Genomic DNA, 20,221 nt, shown 5'->3' with positions numbered 1-20,221 from the left:
CCCTGCTGCTTACGGGAGGCATGCGCAGCATGAAGTTTCACAGACGCGAACAGCCCAGCATCCACGCTCGACTTCATTTCGCCCCGCCTCCATCTACAACTGATTTAAATTGAGTTGTCACGCTGCATTATGATCTTTCGAGACTGATTGATTTCAAAACTCAAAGGGGTTTCGAGTTTCAGCGGTAAGTCAAGGACATTTGCTCTGCTCCCGCTTAAATATATAGGCTACCTGCAGCAAAAAAACACGTTTACATGCAAGTAAGTGTTCAAAAGTGAATGTAGCCTATTCTTAAATTATTTGAATTCAATTTACATAATTGGTATGCAAGTCTGGTATACGCAAGCAATTTGACACAAGAAACTCAAGCAATAACATTTTTGCAGATATTTTTAGGCAAATTAATGTGTTATGGATAATTTGTATTCAAAATATCTTAGTACCTATAATATTTACCAATATAGCCTATACTGTCCTGACCATGTCCATGATCTTGGCTAGAGATGAACCCTGAGTCGGACTACGGGATGTCTACGGTGAGCTGTGGGAACGGAAAGCTCCGCTCGTGGCTAATCGAGCAGGTGGATACCGGGAAGTACCCGGGCCTGGTCTGGGAGAACGAAGACAAGAGCATCTTCAGGATACCATGGAAGCACGCGGGCAAGCAGGACTACAACCGGGACGAGGATGCCGCTCTCTTCAAGGTAGGCTACTGTATGGTATGGGGCCTTCATTCAAATGAATGTCTCCAATATTCTGCATCTACGCACTGCATGTGCGAGAGATGTGTAGGCTATTACATTTTAAATATTTTAGCAGACACTCTTCTTCAGAGCTACTTACAGTAGTGAGTGCATACATTTGAGCCACACAAGGAGCCACACACGGAGCCACACACAGTACAATTAGACTAGTGATGAGTTAAGAACGTGCCTTTTATTTATTTGAAATTGTGCAGGATAAAATAACTTGAATCAAATCAAATGTTATTTGTAACATGCTTCGTAAACAACAGGTGTAGATTAACAGTGAAATGCTTACTTATGGGTCATTTCCCAACAACACAGAGTTAAAATAAAGATATAACAAATAGAAATAGTGACACGAGGAATAAATGCACAATAACGAGTAAAAATAACATGCCTATATACAGGAAGTACCAGTACCGAGTCGATGTGCAGAGGTACGAGATAATTGAGGTAGCTATGTACATATAAGTAGGGTTAAAGTGACTACTAGGCAACAGGTTAGATAACAGACTTAGCTGTAGCGGTAGCATCTCGTTTTCAAGTGTCCAAATATAAATATATTTTTAAAATACTTAGTAACAAGAATAATATAGCAACTACTGTCTTGTAATAATAACAATGAAATAATAATAATAAAACAAAAAAACTTTAATTAACAGCATAATAAAGTTGTTTTACAACTACTAGGCCTACAACGAATAAAAGCTACTGCTACAACTACTAACTACAACTAAGCTTTGGGCAGGTTGAGGTGCCAAATCCATTACGCATAGGGTTTAGGATGTACCAACTCATGCACAACTGCACCGGTGATTCGTTACCCGTGTCTGACGACTTCGTTTTCTGTGACTTTTCTGCAGGCTTGGGCGCTGTTTAAAGGCAAGTTTCGGGAGGGCATCGACAAACTGGACCCGCCAACGTGGAAGACGCGCCTGCGGTGCGCGCTCAACAAAAGTAACGACTTCGAGGAGCTCGTGCAGCGAAGTCAGCTGGACATCTCAGACCCTTACAAAGTCTACCGGATCATCCCGGAGTGCGCCAAGAAGCGTCAGTTTAATTTATTTTGCATTTACTTTAATATAGTGGCCTAGGAATCATGCTGTAATTTTACGTTGCAGTTTATAATGAATTCAAATGATGAAATTTGTGGAAAAACCTATAGAGTTATTGAATCAGCTTTCATATATACATGTTTTTGTTATATGCACCACTATCAGAAGGAAACRCAGATGGCACCCACACACTGAATGCCCCAGCAGGTTTTGATAGGGGCCAGTGACTTATGTGCAAATAATAGAAACAATAGAAACATTTCAGTATACTGGAAAATCAGGCTGCCAAACCACAAGACTGTAGTTTCATCCATTTGCTCTCTCTGTYTACTTCATATTCGTTATGAACCTTTATGATAAAGTCTTGATTATTCATGTGTAATTAAACTACTATCTACCCTCTCATAATTTAAGAGTGCGTTGAAATGTCTGTGTGTGATTACTCATGTGGTGTGTGTTTAAATTATTACTCCTGTGTAACAGATTTCTTGCTATCAGGATCCAAACAGGAGGATGGTGGCAGCCCCCTGAGTCCTCTGAGTTACCCCATGCTACCCTCATACCCCGCCCTGCAGCCACAGGTAATTATGGTCATCTGTAAACTCACCTCTTAGCGGTTTTGTTTGTGGCRTGTGTGTCTGTATGTGTTAGTGAGTGAGAGTGAAGAGAACAGCTGCATGGACTGGCGAGTGTGTCATCAACATCACATGACGAGGGACTCAGAACCCACCCTTTCAGGCATGAACGCACACAGACACACTAGTACGCACATTGAGTGATTAGCGCACAATATCACATGAGCCCAGTCTTAGTGATACTTCCTCTTCCATTCATATTATGAATCTTAGTTGGTCCCGTGTGTAGAGGTGATTGTTTGACTGACAGATATCTCTTTCTCTATAGATGTCTGGGTACATGCCCAGTACAGAGCGAGGCTGGATGAAGGACTATCTTCCAGAGCAGGCCTCTCTTCCTGAGCTGCCCTATGCCCAGTGCCCCTACCCCTCACGCAGCCTATCCTGGGCCCAGGGGCCCAGCATGGACAACGGTAGGCCTAATAACACAGCATATATTTTTTACTTGTGTGATAGAATCTAATGTAGGCTGTGCAGCTGTTATGTATYTGTAGTTATGCAGAGCTCTCATGAGCCTAAACCCTAACTTGACATCTCAAATAACTCACTTTTTTGCGTAAGTCTTCCATTGACCTCAATGTGTGATCGTCGATTCAGGCTCATGATGTTTGCGTGTATGCTTTTCTGGTGTGTTGGAATTACGTGCCTTTATTGAGGTCCTGTCTCTCTGCGTTTGCAGGGTACCAGATCACAGGGTCCTTCTACACCTACAGCGCTACTGACGCCCAGCCCTCCCCCTTCACACTGGACACCAGCATGAGATCAGCAGAGGCACTCTCAGGTACAGTATACACACGCTTATTTACTTCAAATTGGACTTACAAATAATATTTTGATTTTAGTCCACGTAATTGCGCATTATATTTAAGGCAAATTGATACTGTATTCCAAGAGTTAGCTAAATACTCTGATTTTTATGCTGTTTCTCTTACCTGTGCTTCTTCCTCCACCCCAGATATGCGGTTACATGTGTCAGTGTTTTACCGGGACTCTCTGTGGAGGGAGGTGACCACCTCCAGTCCAGAGGGCTGTCGCATCGCTCCCTGCTCCCCAGACCAAAAGCTTTATTCCCCCACTGTGGGTCCAGACCTGGTACCCCTACCCCTGGACAGCCTCCCAGCCCTGGGGAGGGGGGAGGAGTGTCCTCCCAGCCCCCCTGGTTGTACCCTGGAGAGGGGCGTGCTACTGTGGATGGCCCCAGATGGCCTCTACGCCCGGCGGCTGTGCCAGGAGAGAGTGTTCTGGGAGGGAGGGTTATCATCCTACGTAGACAAACCCAACAAGCTGGAGAGAGAACACACCTGTAAACTACTGCACACACAGGACTACCTCACAGGTAAGTTAACGTAAACTGCAAGCAGGCGCACACATGCACGCATCTCATTCACTGGCAAACTAAACCACACACTGTTGTCATGCTGTTTCCTGGTCGTGGCCAGGAAGCAGACACGTCCTCCTTTCCTGTAAATATTATGTTGAGATTGCCTCCATACTCCCCACCACACACTTTTAAGAATAGGACATTACACACAGTTATGTGACCTCATCCCCGCCCACCTTGCCCTACCACAGATGTGTTCAGCCTGATTGGTATAATTTGCATATAGACACAGGACTTTCCACCCAGTCACATGACTTCTAAAGTCACCACACCAGTTCATAGGAATTCCCTTTGGCCAAAATTAAATKAACCCTTTATCGACCCAATGTCCCCTCCTTGCAAACGTCTCTACCCAACCCTATCCTCTAGATTTAATCCCTCTCTACTTCCGTCTCTCAGAGCTACAATCAATTTTCTCTACCACCCCTCTCTCTCCCTCCTGGTATCTCAGAGCTGCAGGGTTATTCCCTCCACGCCGCTCCTCTGTACCTAACCATCTAGACCCTATTAACCTCGATTTCTCTCCGTCTACCAGAGTTGCAGGGCTATGCCCTCCACTGTCGGCCACCTCCACGTCTCCAGGTGCTGCTGAGCTTCGGAGACGAGTGTCTGGATCCCCAGAGACAGAGGACCCTCACTGTACAGGTATATAACCATCCCCTAACATCAACATGACCTCTACCTGTCTTCAATGCCCCTCTCTACTTTACTCACACCCCATCACCTAATCCTGGCCCTCTATATACCCCGTAACCTCCATCGATCCCTCACAAAATATCAGTTTGATTCCTTGTAACACCCACACTCATACATAGCACTTATAGTACAGTCCCCCTTCTATCTCACCCCCTTACCACCACCTCTGTGACACCAGTAGTAATCCCTGCTGTTCCCCTCCACTCCTGCAGGTGGAACCCATGTTTGCCAGGCAGCTCCTGTACTACACCCAGCACCAGCAGCCCAGCGGACACTACTACCGCAGCTACGACCTCCCTCTCCCTGGAGTCACGGAACACAGCATGACCCCTTCCGTAACCGAGGACTACCAGAGGGTCATCACACATCACCATAGCAACACCCTGCAGGACTGACTAATCTGACCATCTCTGATCACAGTCAGACTGCGGTGCAGGACATGGGGAGAGGAGAAGAGAGGGAGAGACATGAAAGCCTGGGGAGCCGAGGAGAGAGTCGTCACACTGTACTCTGGATCACACATTTCCATCAAAGCTGAAGCAGAACTATGTCAATCCAAGCCAAACTGAACTTAACCAGGCCATGGAGGAACATATACTGGGACCACTGAAGAGACTAACAGATAGTTGTATGCTGTATAGATGTGTGTTGTAAGGGAGTCAACACCCCAAATTCTTATGGATCAAACTGTATTTCAACTACTCTCAGGGAGCCATCCTTTGGCCTTAAAGACTCAAACTTGACCGCYGTTCTGCAAGGTCCACTTTGTGACAACAGAACTGACAGCTGTAGTGATTGTATCGACATGCTCTAGAGTCGTGTGTGTGTGTGTGTTTTTGTATCTGCATTTTATTGTATGAGCGTGTGTAGTATGGCCATACTGATGTTGACATGCTTTCTTCTGTAAATACATTTGACCTGTTACTTCTAGTGTATCGCATCACATTTTCTCAATCACAAATACTGCAGTTCAGAGATGACCAAAGACTACCACTGAGATTCGACCACACTGAAACACGTACTAGCATGCCGAACCTTTGGATTGGCTCACTGTGTCATACATTGGGAATGTTTTGTAATTGAAGAATTAAAATGTTTCAGGCAAAAACGTTGCATGTTTTGAGACATACATCAAATGAATAGAAAGAGGGCTCATGTTAGATAAGGGATTTGTGAGAAGTGACATTCTTTGTGTGTGTGTACAGGAAGCCTGGTTCAGATGCAGGATGAYGCTGGTTAATCAAACACACTCGCAGGAGAACGCGGTCATAAACAATGGGTGATGACATCACCAGGGGAGGAGGAAGAGGTCGGCCACTCTTTCCGTCCCAGAGAGGCATAGAACTGAAGAGGGTTTAGAACTGTTTCCTGGGGTGCCTTTGACATGCCAAACAACATTTTAACTTCCATGGAAGAATAGTGAAAACCCCAGAATGAGTGACACATCTGTGTGGTTACTTATCCACGGTCTGATAACGTAAACAAGGCTGATGACGCCACTTGATACCACATTGTAATTCCTTATGGAGGAGAAATGGCTGCCAATGTAATCACACAAATATGTGCACACATGCAGCCAACTTAAATAAATGAGAAAACATACAATGGCAAATGAACAGATTTTTGATAATAACCAACACAGATAACCAACTGGTTTGCCTGACACTTTCCACTCCATCTACCTACAAAAATCCCGCTACCTACTGCCAGTGTCAATAACACCTATTTCAGAGAATGAGATCAATGTAAACATGTTTTGATTGATAGGCCTGGTCCTCTCGACCTGCGGCGTCCTGAATGGAACAGAAGTGCGGTGTAAAACTCCCCTCACCTCTCTGTTGCTGTAAACAGTCTACCGGTGGAAGAAGGATGAGACCTGAGGGCTTTGAACCTACTGCTGTTGTGAATGAATCCGTGGGTGGACACTACAGAGACAGAGCTAAGTTTAGAACAGACAATCAAAACACCCCGTCTCAATGACTTTCCCCCTGCCTGGCCGTAGAAAAAAATGGGCTGCTGCTGCTGATAATGTAGCCCACATTAAGACATTTGAGGTTTGACTTATCTGAAACAGCCGATAGTGGCAATAAGAACATTGGCACGTTTTTGGGTTTGTTTTGTCGATGAGAACATTTACTTATACAAAATTTAGCAGGACGAAATCCCCTTTTCAAGTGTCCCCGACCACCCCCCCAAAAAACAATATTTAGTACCAAGAATAATATGGCAAATTATTGTCTAATAATAATACAAAACTAAAACTTACATGTTGTTGTAAAACATTTCAATCTCATGATCTTTTATTTGCATTTTTGGTTGGAGCTAGTTGATTTCTGGTAGGTTATTCAAGTCCTCATCATGTTTTGTGTTGAGTTGTCTCGTAATGAGTGATGTTTTCATAATCAGTCATGAACGTGTGTAAAATGTTACAATATTTTGTGATAAAATCCCACAGTGCCGGTTCTAGGGACGCGCCCTGTGACAATCCCACCACTCAGCTCACGAGTTATGGGTGTGGCAGCCTTCGTCTACTACGTCTGACATACGACCACACACTTCAAAACCGCAACCATCCATCGCAGTTCAGTTATGGCTAACTCCTCACACCTACAACCGAATCTCTGTGCAACATTTTTATAGCCAGCAACTAAGGAGTTAACATAGACCACTCCCCACCCCACCCCGCCCTACCAATACCCTAACCGGCCCTACCCCAGACTCTAGTGTGCCAGACATGAGCTGTCAGTACAACAACAGCCTGAGGTGACTGGTTTGGCTACTAACGTACTGTTGAACGGCTGAGGCCTTACCGTCTATGGGACAGAGATGACTATATGCTCTCTCTTTCACTGTCACAAATGTGGCTGTTACAAGAACAGAAATAATGTAAATATGTCTTTATTTGGCAATTGAGACGGTAATAAGAGGACAGAGCATTATAATGGCCATGTGCAGTTTCTTTATGAACATACAGAAATCAGGGACCACATATGTTGACTCATTTCTCAGTAGAAGAGAGACAGTCGTGTCTCGAACACCAGGCTAGCATGACCTAGCTTGCCTACAAGGGACTGGATGCTGATTTCTAGATGAGTTGCCATCTAACAATAGCATAATTAGCATGATTCCACACTAGAGGGGCTGCCCAGATTAACTGTGAGATTAACTCAGAAAATGAGTGTACATATCTAAGACTAAAAATGAGATTAGCGTGAAAAAGACTAGTGTGCAAGTTTCCATTCTAGATCTTATAACAATTTAACAAAAAAAGCTACGAGAGTTTATCAGTGCAAGTAAATAGGCATTGCACATATTTGATAGAGATACTATAGTGCCATTATAGTAATGTCGAAGAGACGTTGTACAGACTCATCTCTTGACAGGCTGGACATTAGAGGGCTGGAAACAGGTGAGCTGGAGCTGCATACTGCTCTTAAACGTATTCAGCAGCTCCTCCAGTAACCTAGAGAGAGAGAGAGGGAGAGAGAAGACAACAAGAGACATATACAGAGTGAAAATAAGAGGTAGAATCATCCCCCGCAGTACTGTGCAGATTATAATTTTTCATCATGAATCTTGTTCTAGTGCCAGCTTGAACCTTGACGAATGACTTCCTTTTTTTGTCTGCTCCAAATATGACCTCGATGAATGACTTACTTTTTGTCTGCTCCATTGTGTAGCTGGGGAAGGACCTCCAGAGCCTGCTTGAAGCTGGCGCTGAAACAAGATACACACAGTTAACACTACACCACACACACCAACAAATTATACTACACACACACACAGAAGGAGAGAGAGACATACCATAACACAAAGACAGACTCATATTAAGTCACAGAACCTGATTAAACTAGTTGGATTGCCGGTAAAGTTCTGCTTTCGCTTCCTTTTCCATATACCACCAGGTGATGATGACTAGAAGATGAATGTGATTTACAGGAATGAAAGTGAGAGTAATGTATAATCGCTCTAATTCATGTACATTTGTATAGTATGCACAGTGTATGGAAGTGTAGTGTATGTGTACGTGTGGTAAACAGGTGTGTAGTGGTGTACTGCAGTACAGTGTCAATGAGGGTTCTATGGGCCTTACTGGCTCTCAGATGACAGGTAGGAGGCTACAGCATCTCTCAGAGAATCTATCTCCAAACGGGCCTGCAGAGAGAGAAAGAGCGGGATGAAAGAGGATAAAGAGAAAGAAAGGAATGGATAAAAGCATATACGGATATACTTAGGGTACTTAAAGTATCAACATTTCAGGCGCTAGAGTGAGCAGTATATAGTAGTTTCACGAGTCAGGATATGACCCAGATGCAGACACAGGAGGCGAATAGTTCGATACTCAGAATATTTATTATACAAAAGGGCAGGTCGAGGGCAGGCAGTGGTTCGTAATTCAAGGCAGGGTCAAACAGGGACAGAATGGCAGCCAGGCTCAGGGTCAGGACAGGCAGAAAGGTCAGATCCGGGAAGACTAGAAAAACAAACTTGAGAGCAAGAGAAACGGGAACAGGAGACACAGGGCAGTGAGACAGAGGTTTAATCCTAGACACATGGAAAGTGGGATGTATACAGAGGGTGCGGGGCAACAGAAGACGAACAGCAGTGGGGCTAAGGACTTTAGAGATGGGGAAAGGGCCGATAAAGCGGGAGGAAAGATTACAGGACTCCACCGGAGGGGCAGATCCCGAGTGTAGAGCCATACCCTCATCCTGAGACGATAGCGGGTAGCCGGGGTCCGGTGCCAGCTATACCTCTTCCAGGTATGCCGACAGCGGCGGACAAACATCTGAGCCGAGGGTATGTTGACCTTCCTCTTGATCAGGGAAGAGCCGGGGCTGATAACCCACGGAGCACAAGAGACCAGTGGCCGAGCAGGGAAGGGTGTTCTGGGCGTACTCCACCCACACAAGTTGTTGGCTCCAGGTGGGTGGGGTTGGCCGAGATGAGGCACCGAAGAGTCGTCTCCAGGTCCTGATGGGCACGCTTCGACTGGCCGCTAGATTGAGGATGAAACCAGGAGGACTGGCTGGCCGACGACCCAATGAGGGTGCAGAAAGCCTTCCAGAATCGTGACGAGAACTGAAGACCACGATCCGAGACTATGTCGACCGGAAGTCCATGGATTTGGAAGACGTGCTGTACCATGAGTTGGGCCGTCTCCTTGGCTGAGGGTAACTTGGGAAGGGGGATTAAATGGGCGGCTTTGGAAAACCGATCCACCACCGGTGGTGTTGCCATCAGACGGAGGAAGACCAGTGACAAAGTTCAGGATATATGGGACCAGGGTCGATGAGGAACAGGGAGTGGTTGAAGGAGGCCGGCCGGAGCTTGCCGCGGAATCTTAATCTGACCCTGGGTGATTAAGACGATGGGAAAGGAAAGCGCAGGGATGCAGCTTTTGGTCCTGGGAAGAACGCTGGGACAGGACGGCCCTCACTCCAACGTCAACCTCCACTACGAACTGACGGGACGGGTCCGGATGGATTAAGATGGGGGCTGTTGTGAACCGATGTTTAAGATCCAGAAATGCCCAGTCAGCAGCTGGGGACCACGTGAATGGAACCTTGGGTGAGGTGAGTGCAGAGAGGTGGAAGCCAGGGTACTGTAGTCCCGGATGAAGTGGCGGTAGAAATGTGCAAATCCAAGGAAACGTTGAACCTTCACTTTGGATGTGGGTTGGGGCCACTCCACCACCGCTCTCACCTTGTCCAGATCAATCTAAATGTTCCCGGCAGCGATGACGTATCCCAAAAAGGAGATGGTGGAGCGATGAAATTCACACTTCTTCGCCTTGACAAACAACTAGTTCTCCAGGAGGTGCTGGAGGACTTGGACGTAGAGAACACGCTCCTGAACCGAATGGGAATAGACAAGGATTTTGTCAAGGTAGACAAACACGAACCAGTTCAACATGTCACGGAGCACATCATTGACCAGAGCCTGGAACACTGTGGAAGCGTTGGTCAGTCCGAATGGCATAACCAGATACTCGTAGTGCCCACTAGCTGTGTTAAAGTCTGTCTTCCATTCGTCTCCTTCCCAAATCCGAACCAGATGGTAGGCGTTCCGAAGGTCCAACTTCGAGAATACGGTCTCCCCCTGGACAGGCTCGAAAGCCGAGGAGAGGAGTGGTAGCGGGTAACGGTTCTTTACCGAGACGTCATTAAGGCGAATGAACCCTGCTCCCAGAGAGTTCTCAATGTACCCTTCCATGGTCTTGGTCTACAGGCCAGACAGGGAATAAAGCCGCCCCAAGGCTGTGTAGTGCCAGAGAGGAGGTCAATGGCGCAGTCATAAGGTTGATGCGGTGGAAGAGATGTGGCACGTGCCTTGTTGAAAACCACCCAGAGGTCCTGATACTCCACGGGAACTACGGAGAGATCCAAGGCTTTACCCATGCCGTAGGAGGACGTCCAGGGGCGAGCTGCGCTGCCTTGAGGCAATGCACATGGCAGAACGGGCTCCAACCCAGGATAGAACCCGTAGCCCAGTCGATCAGGGGGTGTGCCTCTGGAGCCACGGCAATCCCAAAACCATGGCTGCATGAGGAGATTCAATGAGCAGGAATCTCATGGACTCAATGTGATTCCCTGACACTCGCAGGTTAATAGGAATAGTACCGTGGGTAACCATGCCAATAAAGCGTCCATCCAGTGCTCTGGCGTCCATGGGAATGGAGAGGAGTTGTGTGGAGATACCCAGCTCCGACACCAGGGTAGTGTCTATAAAGATCTCGTCGGCCCTAGAGTCCACGAGTACCTGGAGAGATTTAAACCGGTCACCCCACAACAGGATAGCACGGAGAGGAGTATGAGTAATGGGAGCTGGGAGACTCCCTGTATGGCCCACCAGCGTATTCGTACCTACTGATGAGCCGGGGCTTTTAACTGGACAGGTGGATATGTAATGTCCTGAAATTCCACAATACACACAGCTTTTAGAGCTCAGTCTGCGTAAACTTTCCTCAGGGGACAATCTAGCCCTGTCCAGTTGCATGGGCGCCGTAGGAGGCGAGTCAACAGTCCTCAATGATTTCTGAGGGAACTCGGGTGATATTGGATTCTCTTGGGAATGCAAGCGTCGAGGATTTCCGGGGTTCTTCGGAGGCGAGGGGAATACCGTGGACGGGTGCCCGGGATCAGACCTTTCCCTACTGCGTCCCCGTAGTCGCCCATCGATCCTTATGGTAGTGGCTTGCTGCCTGGCAGATAATCTGCGGAATAGCTCCAGTAATGCATTGAAAGCATGGTCATTGTGTTCTGCAATGGTCTGGAGTCTTTCCATAAGCCTTTGAAGGAACTCCTCATGTCTTCCAATGGTAGCTCCTTGGGAGAAGACAGCGTTGCAGAGCTGGTCCGAGTCTGCTGGGTCAGTCATGGCCAGTTCGTACTACCACAACTCAGGATATGCCCCAGATGCAGACACAGGAGGCAGATTGTATAATAAATATTCTGCGTATCGTACTAAGAGGCAGGTAAAGGGCCGGTCGTGGGCAGGCAGTTCGTAATCTAAGGCAAGGTCATACAGGCACAGAACGGCAGGCATGCTCAGGGTCAGGACAGGCAGAAAGGTCAGATCCGGGAAGAAAACACACTGGTAAGACCTGACAAGACAAAACATACTGGCAACAGACAAACATAAAACGCAGGTATGAATACACAGGGGATAATGGGGATAATAGGAGACACCTGGTGGTGGGGGGTGGAGACAAGCACAAGACATGTGAAACAGATCAGGGTGTGACAAGTAGGTAGTACAGCTGGTTTGGAAGAGGTAGTTGGGGGTTACTGTGGTCAGTAAGAGGGTAAATCCCCGCCCATTTGACTTAATCGAGAGACAAACTGAAAGTGTGTGTGTACCTGTATGGCTCCGTTCTTGCTGAAGGAGGAGACACACTGCATCAGGCGACTTATCTCTTCCGCCACACCCTCAATGATTCTAGTCAAAACCCTGGGAACTAGGTCCTTAGACACTGTAAAGACCTACAAAAGAGAGAAAGGGGTAGATTGAAGGTGTCCACTGATTCAATGAATTATGTAAGTCTACTGATTTAATGTAAGTAACGGTGAGAGGTTCTAGTCATTGTACAGAAGAGCAGTGGTCTAAGGCACTGCATCGTAGTGCTAGAGGCGTTACTACAGACCCGAGTTCATTCCCGGGCTGTGCCACAACCAGCCGTGGCCGGGAGTCCCATAGGACAGCGCACAATTGGCCCAGTGTCGTCCGGCTTAGGGGAGGGTTTGGTTTTACTTGGCTCATCTCTCCCTAGCGACTCCTTGTGGCGGGCTGGGTCCCAGCAGGCTGACCCTGGTCGCCAGTTGAACTGTGTTTCCTCCGACACATTGGTGCGGCTGGCTTCCGGGTTAAGCTGGCGGGTGTTAAAGAGCGCGGTTAGGCGGGTCATGTTTCGGAGGACACATGACTCCACCTTCGCCTCTCCCGAGCCCGTTGGGGAGTTGCAGTGATGAGACAAGAACGAAATATGGGGAGAAAAAGTAAAATACCAAAAAAAAGATTGTCATTTTAGTCGCGCATGCCTTCGAGTACAAGAATTACCTCTGCATGGACAGTGATGATGTTCACCAAGGCTTCTTTCAGATAGTTCCTCACACCTGTAGGAGAGTAGTTTCACAATGACATCAAAACCCAGTCCAACACCCAAACCTGATCAAATGAAAATGATCCCAGACCAAACACTGACACGTTTTCTTTTACTATAAGACCTGACTAAAATGGAGTGGGTGTGGAACAATAGTTGTGTGAAGCTTGGAGTTTCTGTCTGCCGTTAAGGCGGCACTAGTGTCAAACACACATTCATTTGCAATTTCGGCCTACTAAAGCCAGCGTTCTGCTACTTTCTGTTGAGCAAGGATTGGTCATTTACCGGTCTTATACCAGCGTTGTGACTTTTTATCCTGGCAATTTTATGATATCATTAAAATGCACATGTATTTATTGTTGTTGCTGTTTAAAACAAAACAGCTTGCTTTTTTTGTATTTTTTTACCAAACTTATTAGAATGATTCACTGTCCTGGCTTTATTGTGAGATCGTCCGTGGTGCGCATGCAATGTAACTTCTGGAGAAGTGTGATTGTCATCTGATCTGTTAGATGGTTATGATTATGTTCATAAAATTATATTTGGCAGCAGTATAACGGTGAGTGGGCATTCTCCTTTTTTCTTTATATTGGTTCTTTGTGCAGTTACTGTGAAAAGTTTGGATGTGTGTAACACCCTCCATAGTCTGCATTGTTTTCATATTATATGCACACAGTGAGAAATGATGGAATTGTGATACAGTGAATTATAAGTGAAATAATCTGTCTGTAAACAATTGTTGGAAAAATTACTTGTGTGATGCACAAAGTAGATGTCCTAACCGACTTGCCAAAACTATAGTTTAGTGGTTGAAAAACGAGTTAATGACTCCAACGTAAATGTATGTAAACTTCCTGACTTAAACTGTAGTTGATTTTATTAAAAACACATAGGGTTTGTCTATATATGGAACAATACACATTTAAACATTTTTACCAATTGATTAGTCGAAATAACAGACGACTTTTGGCCGACCAAGATTATTTTTTTGTCGGGGACAGCCCTAAACAAGTGACATCATTAAGGGATCATAGCTTTCACCTGGATTCAACTGGTCAGTCATGGAAAGAGCATAATGTTTTGTACACTCACGTGTATATTTCCATATTGAAGCCATGCAATTACTTAGAACAATGTGGACTGCAAACAGGTTCAAGTTACCGTATTTAGCAAAGGAATTGGAGTTGATGACAATGCAATACATAAAATGCACAACTTGAAGCAACCACGTATTTAGCTATGGAGCACATTCTCATTGGCCAGTGAAGGGCCAAGTCTCGACACACCCACAACTTGTTTATTCATCAAAACCCAGCMCTTTGGYGCCACAGCCAGCAACRGCGGCCATAATTCTGGATGTGAAAATAGCAAAAATAGTTCTGACATAGCCCTGAACCTATTGCGCTACCGTCAGCACTTAAATTGAACATTTTGTTAGATCTGTCCGAAAAATGACCCTGGTCTTTCGAATGAGAAAGTGGTTTATAGACCCATATTCACTCTGGGGAATGGTGGATGAATGTATAAATATAGTCACCACTAACAAGCCATGTTGAAAAGACAATAGAAGAGTTGTATGCTGGTGTCTGGTACTTTAGGTTAGGTTAATACTTCCAAGGGGCGCTGTGAGAGTAATACCACGAGAAAACATAAGACCAAAACCAGTGAAAGTTGTCTTGCTCTGTTTCCGCGGGTAATGGTTWGCAGCATGCCCACACTAATCACACACACATATAGACGCTAAGTCAGTGAAAGTATCATATCCTATTCCTTATAGTTGTGGTTATTAAGCCCAAATGTTCCTGTTTCACTATTAGCAGAACACACACACAGACACACACACTTTCACTCCTTGGAGCATTTTGGAGGTGGGGGAGTGGGGTTATGTCAAACACACACACCGATTAACTTCCTGTTCCGTAAGGTACGTAAACCACCAAGTTTCACCTGGTCTCACTGCACATCCGTGTGCATGTGTGTTTGTGTGTGCATGGACTTTTGCACACACACCCAAAACCACAGACCATAATGATATATTGTTCATGTCACTACTTATATCAGATCAATTTAGATAGTGTGTGTATGGAACGAAGATTCACTGAGAATTCAATGTTTGACATTTCCTGCACTGTGCAGATGACACACACAAGGAGCTCCCCCGCCCACAAAAACAAACAACTTCTTAAGAGAGAATATAGAGAGAAAATGAGAGAGAGAGAGAGAGAGAGAGAGAGAGAGAGACAGGAAAAATATACAAAGGGTAGACATCAAGCCCATAGAGTAGACTCATATTTGAACCCCTGGCTAAGTGCATCCAAGCACTGTTTACAGTAACACTTCAAACAGACACACAGAGACATTACAGTATGTACTCCACATATGACATACATATAAACCACAAAACACACACAGGGCTGCTCAGACAGTCCCCTGAATTCCCCTGACAGTGGTCAGGTTTAGAATATTTGGAGGTAAGCCAAAAGACTACATACAGTGCCTTCAAAAAGTATTCAGACCCCTTGGATTAAATAATTTCCTCCTCAATCTACACAGAATTCCCCATAATGACAAAGCAAAAACAGGTTTTTATAAATTTCTGCTAATTTATATTTAAAAATCCCCCAGAAATAACCCATTTACACAAGTATTCAGACCTTTTCCTTAGTACTTTGCTGAAGCACCTTTGGCAGCGATTACCACCGAGTCTTCTTGGGTATGACGGTACAAGCTTGGCACACCTGTATTTGGGAAGTTTCTCCCATTCTTCTCTGCGGATCCTCTCAAGCTGTCAGGGTGGATGGGGAGCGTCGCTGCACAGCCATTTTCAGGTCTCTCCAGAGATGTTCGATTTGGTTCAAGTCTGGGCTTTGGCTGGGCCATTCAAGGACATTCAGAGACTTGTTCCGAAGCCACTCCTGCGTTGTCTTCGCTGTGTGCTTAGGGTCGTTGTCCTGTTGGAAGGTGAACCCTCGCCAAGTCTGAGGTCCTGAGCGCTCTGGAGCAGGTTTTCATCTAGGATCTCTCTATACATCGCTCCGTTCATCTTTCCCTCAATCCTGACTAGTCTCCCAGTCACTACCTCTGAAAAATATCTCCACAGCATGATGCTGCCACCACCAGGCTTGACTGTAGGGATGGTGCCAGGTTGAATCCAGATGTGACGCTTGGCATTCAGGCCTAAGATTTCAATCTTGGTTTCATCAGACCATCAGACCAGAGAATCATGGTCTGAGAGTCTTTAGGTGCCTTTTGGCAAACTCCAAGCGGGCTGTCATGTGCCTTTTACTGAAGAGTGGCTTCCGTCTGGCCACTCTACCACAAAGGCCTGATTGGTGGAGTGCTGCAGAGATGGTTGTCCTTCTGGAAGGTTATCCCATCTCCACTGAGGAACTCTAGAGCTCTGTCAGAGTGACCATCAGGTTCTTGGTCACCTCCCTGACCAAGGCCCTTCTCCCCTGATTGCTCAGTTTKGCCGRGCRGCCAGCTCTAGGAAGAGTCTTGGTGGTTCCAAACTTCTTCCATTTAAGAATGATGGAGGCCACTGTGTTTTTGSGGACCTTYARTGCTGCAGAAATGTTTTGGTGCCATTCTCCAGATCTGTCCCGCGACACAACCATGTCTCGGAGCTCTACAGACAATTCCTTCAACCTTATGGCTTGGTTTTTGCTCTGACATGCACTGTCAACTGTGGGACCTTATATAGACAGGTGTGTGCCTTTCCAAAACATGTCCAATCAATTGAATTKACCACAGGTGGACTCCAATCAAGATGTAGAAACATCTCAAGGATGATCAATGRAAACAGGATCCACCTGAACTCAATTTCAAGTCTCATAGCAACGGGTCTGAATACTTAYGTAAATAAGGTATTTATGTTTTTCAATTTTTAATACATTTGCAAAAATAAATACGTTTTCACTTTGTAATTATGGGGTATTTTGTGTAGATTGCTGAGGATTTTTAAAATGTATTTTATACATTTTAGAATAAGGCTGTAATGTAACAAAATGTGGAAAAAGTCAAGGGGTCTGAATATTTTCCGAAGGCACTGTAGGTCAGGGGTTATTATGGGTAAACCCCCTCTCTCTGTCACACCTGTGGCTTGGCGCAGGAACTCAACATTGCGAAGGCAATCTCTGAAAACATTTGGGAAATTGCATTTTAAAAGTCTATCACAGTGCAGAGGTCGTTAATCTGTGTTTGTTTGAATCCTGGCCATAGCGCATAATGTCCTGCGATTAAGGTGTGCAGTCCCTCCAATTGAAGTAGACAGCATAGATCTGTGTGTGTGTATACCTGTGGGTGTACTGCAGTCCCTCCAGTCGAAGTGTCCAGCATAGATGCCTGGTTCCAGGGACCCTACGATGGGATCAGACTTCCTCTCGATGTAGGCATCAAACAAACTCTCATCCAGCTCCTTCACCGCATGTACAGTCACCTGGAAACAGAGGCAGAGACAAACCTAATTAACACAGCTACACAGACACTAACCTGGGAGCAGATTTCAAAACATGTATTTAGAAATCAGCAGTTGTCACAAAGTGCTTTTACAGTAACATTATCGATAGTCTTATAGTTACAATATAGTTCCCAAGGCAAAAACAAGGGCTCAAAAACCCACTAAACTGCCCTGAGTGGCTTTGAACCAATTGCTACAGGCCGCTCAGCTGTCTTTACGGGAAGGTCCAACCAATATGTGAGAGAGAGAAAGAGACTGACTCAGAGATCTGACATTTAAGTGTTTAAAGAGAAAGTGAGAGTAATTGCTCTGCCCTGAAACAAACTTCTTTCTCATCATATCTTTGGTGACAAACATTCTTCTTCACAGAACAGCAAAAACTAAAACACCAAAATATCTAAGGGGCCAGTTAACTGTTTGTTGTTTCTGACACACAGAAGGCTGAAGTTGCAGCTTCCCAAGGTTGTGCGTGTGTGTGTGTGTGTGTCCTCTCTACTCACCCGTGTGATCTTCTCAGTCCCGGTGAATCCGTGTTTCTCAAAGTGTTCAGCCAGATTAAGGAAGGTGTGTTTCTCCAGGTACTGACAGTTACTGAGGATGATCAGCAGACGCTGCTCCTACACACATGCAYGCGCAAGCACACACACAAAYACACACCGAATTTTAAGGTCAGAACATTGGATTTGTCATATTGAGTGGTCTCTGAACATCTATCTGCCAGTAATCTCATCACTGACTCCAACCCTGTTTTACTGGAATTGACTGATATCATGGTTTACTGCATACTACACACTCCGGGTTTCCCTCTGATACAAGTTCAATGATAACAGCTACCTYACTGACATGATTAGTGTAACAGGTAGGGTTCACTCTTAACACAAGAACCGTCATAGGCCAACAGCCACAATTTTTTTATTGACAAAATCAATGTCCTGCTCCTTCCCTGACTTTTCCTAAATGTTTGTATTTTACACTGCTCATTTGTCAGAATTTTGAAATCACAAACAGAAAAGTATTTAGAGCCTTTTAACCATTTGTTTCCACACCTATTCCCAACTTAACCCGCCAAGACAATGTGCTGTAGGACGTTGGTACCCAGTCAGGTGCTARAGAGTCTCTCTCTCCTCACTGAATGACAAATGGGTGAATGGGCGATAATTGTGCACCTTACTTCACAATCAAATTAGGCCTAACTGAATGATAAGGGGGGTGAAGCGGTTGATTTAACTTAGAAAGACAATAGTGTAATGATGCTTGGAGTCAAAATAGGATATCGTCGGGTCCCAGGTGGAGTAAAATGAGTTGGTTGACCCTCGAATGGTATACTTCATTTTTTTCTAATTTTAGGAACAGCATCAAATATTGGAGCCAAAGAGAAGCTAAAGGTGGATTTATAGATTTTACAGTCCAATAAACTCCTTCTGCGGGTCAACAGAGAGGCAAAGGCATCTAGCCGTCTATTGGTCAGGGAAGGTTTGTTGTTTGGTACTCCAAAAATACAAATTTCTGTACTAGGCTGCAACTCTATATCAAATGCTTCAGAAAGGGTTTTAAAATATAGTGGACCAATAGCCTACCAGATGGGGACAGGACCAGAACATGTGAGTCAAGTCCGCCAAGGAGCTTTTACACCGGTCACATGTACCTTCAACGTTTGGGTAGAATTTGGACAATCTGGCCTTACTGAAATGGATACAGTGAAGTACCTTAAACTGTATAAGGCTGATTAAGAGGAGCTTCCATTTACCCTAAGTAAGGCACTATTCCAGACTTTGTCAGAGATCTCTCCACCAAGTCCTTTACCCCAGTCAGATCAGATTTTATTAAGTGACGGGTTATCAAGGGACATGAACGATTATCTAAAAAATATGGGAGATGAGTCCCTTTAGTTGAAAAGGTGTTTTCAAAAGGGCATCCAAACTCAATCCGGGTGATAGAATTGGAAAGGCGGGGCTTTGATTGCAAATAAACTGCCGGATTTGGAAACACCTAAATAAACTTGAATGGGGTAGATTCAATTTGATAGAAAGGTCATCGAAATTGGAAAAGGTGCCATCAATATAAAGGGTAATTAAACTTAGTAAAGCCATTCCTCTGCCACAGCGTAAAAGCTGAATTTGCCTGGAAAGAAGAGTTGATTATTACATAAATGACCTTGAATAGAGAAATCACAGAATTTAAAACGTTGACGGAATTGAGTAAAACATTGAGTATTGACAGCAATTGGACTGGATGTGTAGCGCGAAGCTAAAAGAGGAAGATTGGAGGTAACTAAAGCTGACAGAGGAAGAGAAACAGTAGTTGGCTTCTGTTTGACACCAGTCAGTTTCTATGGTGCGAAGCCAGTAAACAATCTTTTGTATATTTCGCTGCCTAGTAATAATACATAAAGTTAGGAAGGGCTAGTCCTCCATGTGTAATATCTCCCTGGAGAAATGCTTTACGTATTCTTGGATTCCGACTGCCTCATTTAAAAAAAATATTAAAGACTTGTGAAGAAAGCGAGGGAGACATTGGAACAAATACTGAAATTTGGGCAATACATTCCCTCTTAATACAATTCACTTAACCAGCTAAAGTAAAATGGAGAATACTCCATCTCTGAAAGCCCAGTTTAAGTGTGCTAATCAGGGGGATAAAGTTCTCA

General features: G+C 45.1%; 2 protein-coding genes across 6 annotated transcripts in view; one reads left to right on the top strand and one right to left on the bottom strand.

Annotated features, from left to right (window-relative positions):
• Positions 1–105: 105 nt before the first annotated feature.
• irf4l (interferon regulatory factor 4 like) lies at positions 106–6,068 on the top strand. 3 transcript variants are annotated; one of them, XM_023998169.2, is made up of 9 exons: positions 106–184; positions 502–704; positions 1,610–1,796; positions 2,300–2,382; positions 2,705–2,849; positions 3,116–3,217; positions 3,392–3,772; positions 4,353–4,462; positions 4,726–6,068. In XM_023998169.2, the coding sequence occupies exons 2-9, from the start codon at positions 504–506 to the stop codon at positions 4,906–4,908; spliced, it is 1,392 nt and encodes a 463-aa protein (XP_023853937.1). In that variant the 5' UTR covers positions 106–184; positions 502–503; the 3' UTR covers positions 4,909–6,068. The 3 variants fall into 3 exon arrangements, with proteins under 3 accessions (XP_023853937.1, XP_023853935.1, XP_023853936.1); XM_023998167.2 differs by having other exon boundaries at positions 2,285–2,382; XM_023998168.2 differs by having other exon boundaries at positions 173–260; positions 2,285–2,382.
• A 1,327-nt stretch (positions 6,069–7,395) lies between these two features.
• Positions 7,396–20,221, bottom strand: part of LOC111971180 (exocyst complex component 2) — a 99,401-nt gene continuing 86,575 nt past the window's right edge. For 2 of the 3 annotated variants that reach the window (XM_070446225.1, XM_070446226.1), the window contains 7 exons: positions 18,075–18,191; positions 17,412–17,553; positions 13,073–13,128; positions 12,376–12,498; positions 8,607–8,668; positions 8,171–8,230; positions 7,396–7,976 (listed from right to left, as the gene is read on the bottom strand). In XM_070446225.1, coding sequence (XP_070302326.1) covers positions 7,883–7,976; positions 8,171–8,230; positions 8,607–8,668; positions 12,376–12,498; positions 13,073–13,128; positions 17,412–17,553; positions 18,075–18,191 — 654 coding nt within the window. In that variant the 3' untranslated portion in view covers positions 7,396–7,882. The remainder of the gene's footprint in view (positions 7,977–8,170; positions 8,231–8,606; positions 8,669–12,375; positions 12,499–13,072; positions 13,129–17,411; positions 17,554–18,074; positions 18,192–20,221) is intronic. The other variant, XM_023997970.2, reaches the window with a different exon arrangement.

This window comes from Salvelinus sp. IW2-2015, linkage group LG13 (genome assembly GCF_002910315.2).
Source record: "Salvelinus sp. IW2-2015 linkage group LG13, ASM291031v2, whole genome shotgun sequence".
NCBI classification, from domain to species: Eukaryota; Metazoa; Chordata; class Actinopteri; order Salmoniformes; family Salmonidae; genus Salvelinus; species Salvelinus sp. IW2-2015.
Note: the sequence above shows the minus strand (reverse complement) of the source record. Positions and strands in the feature narration are given on the sequence as shown.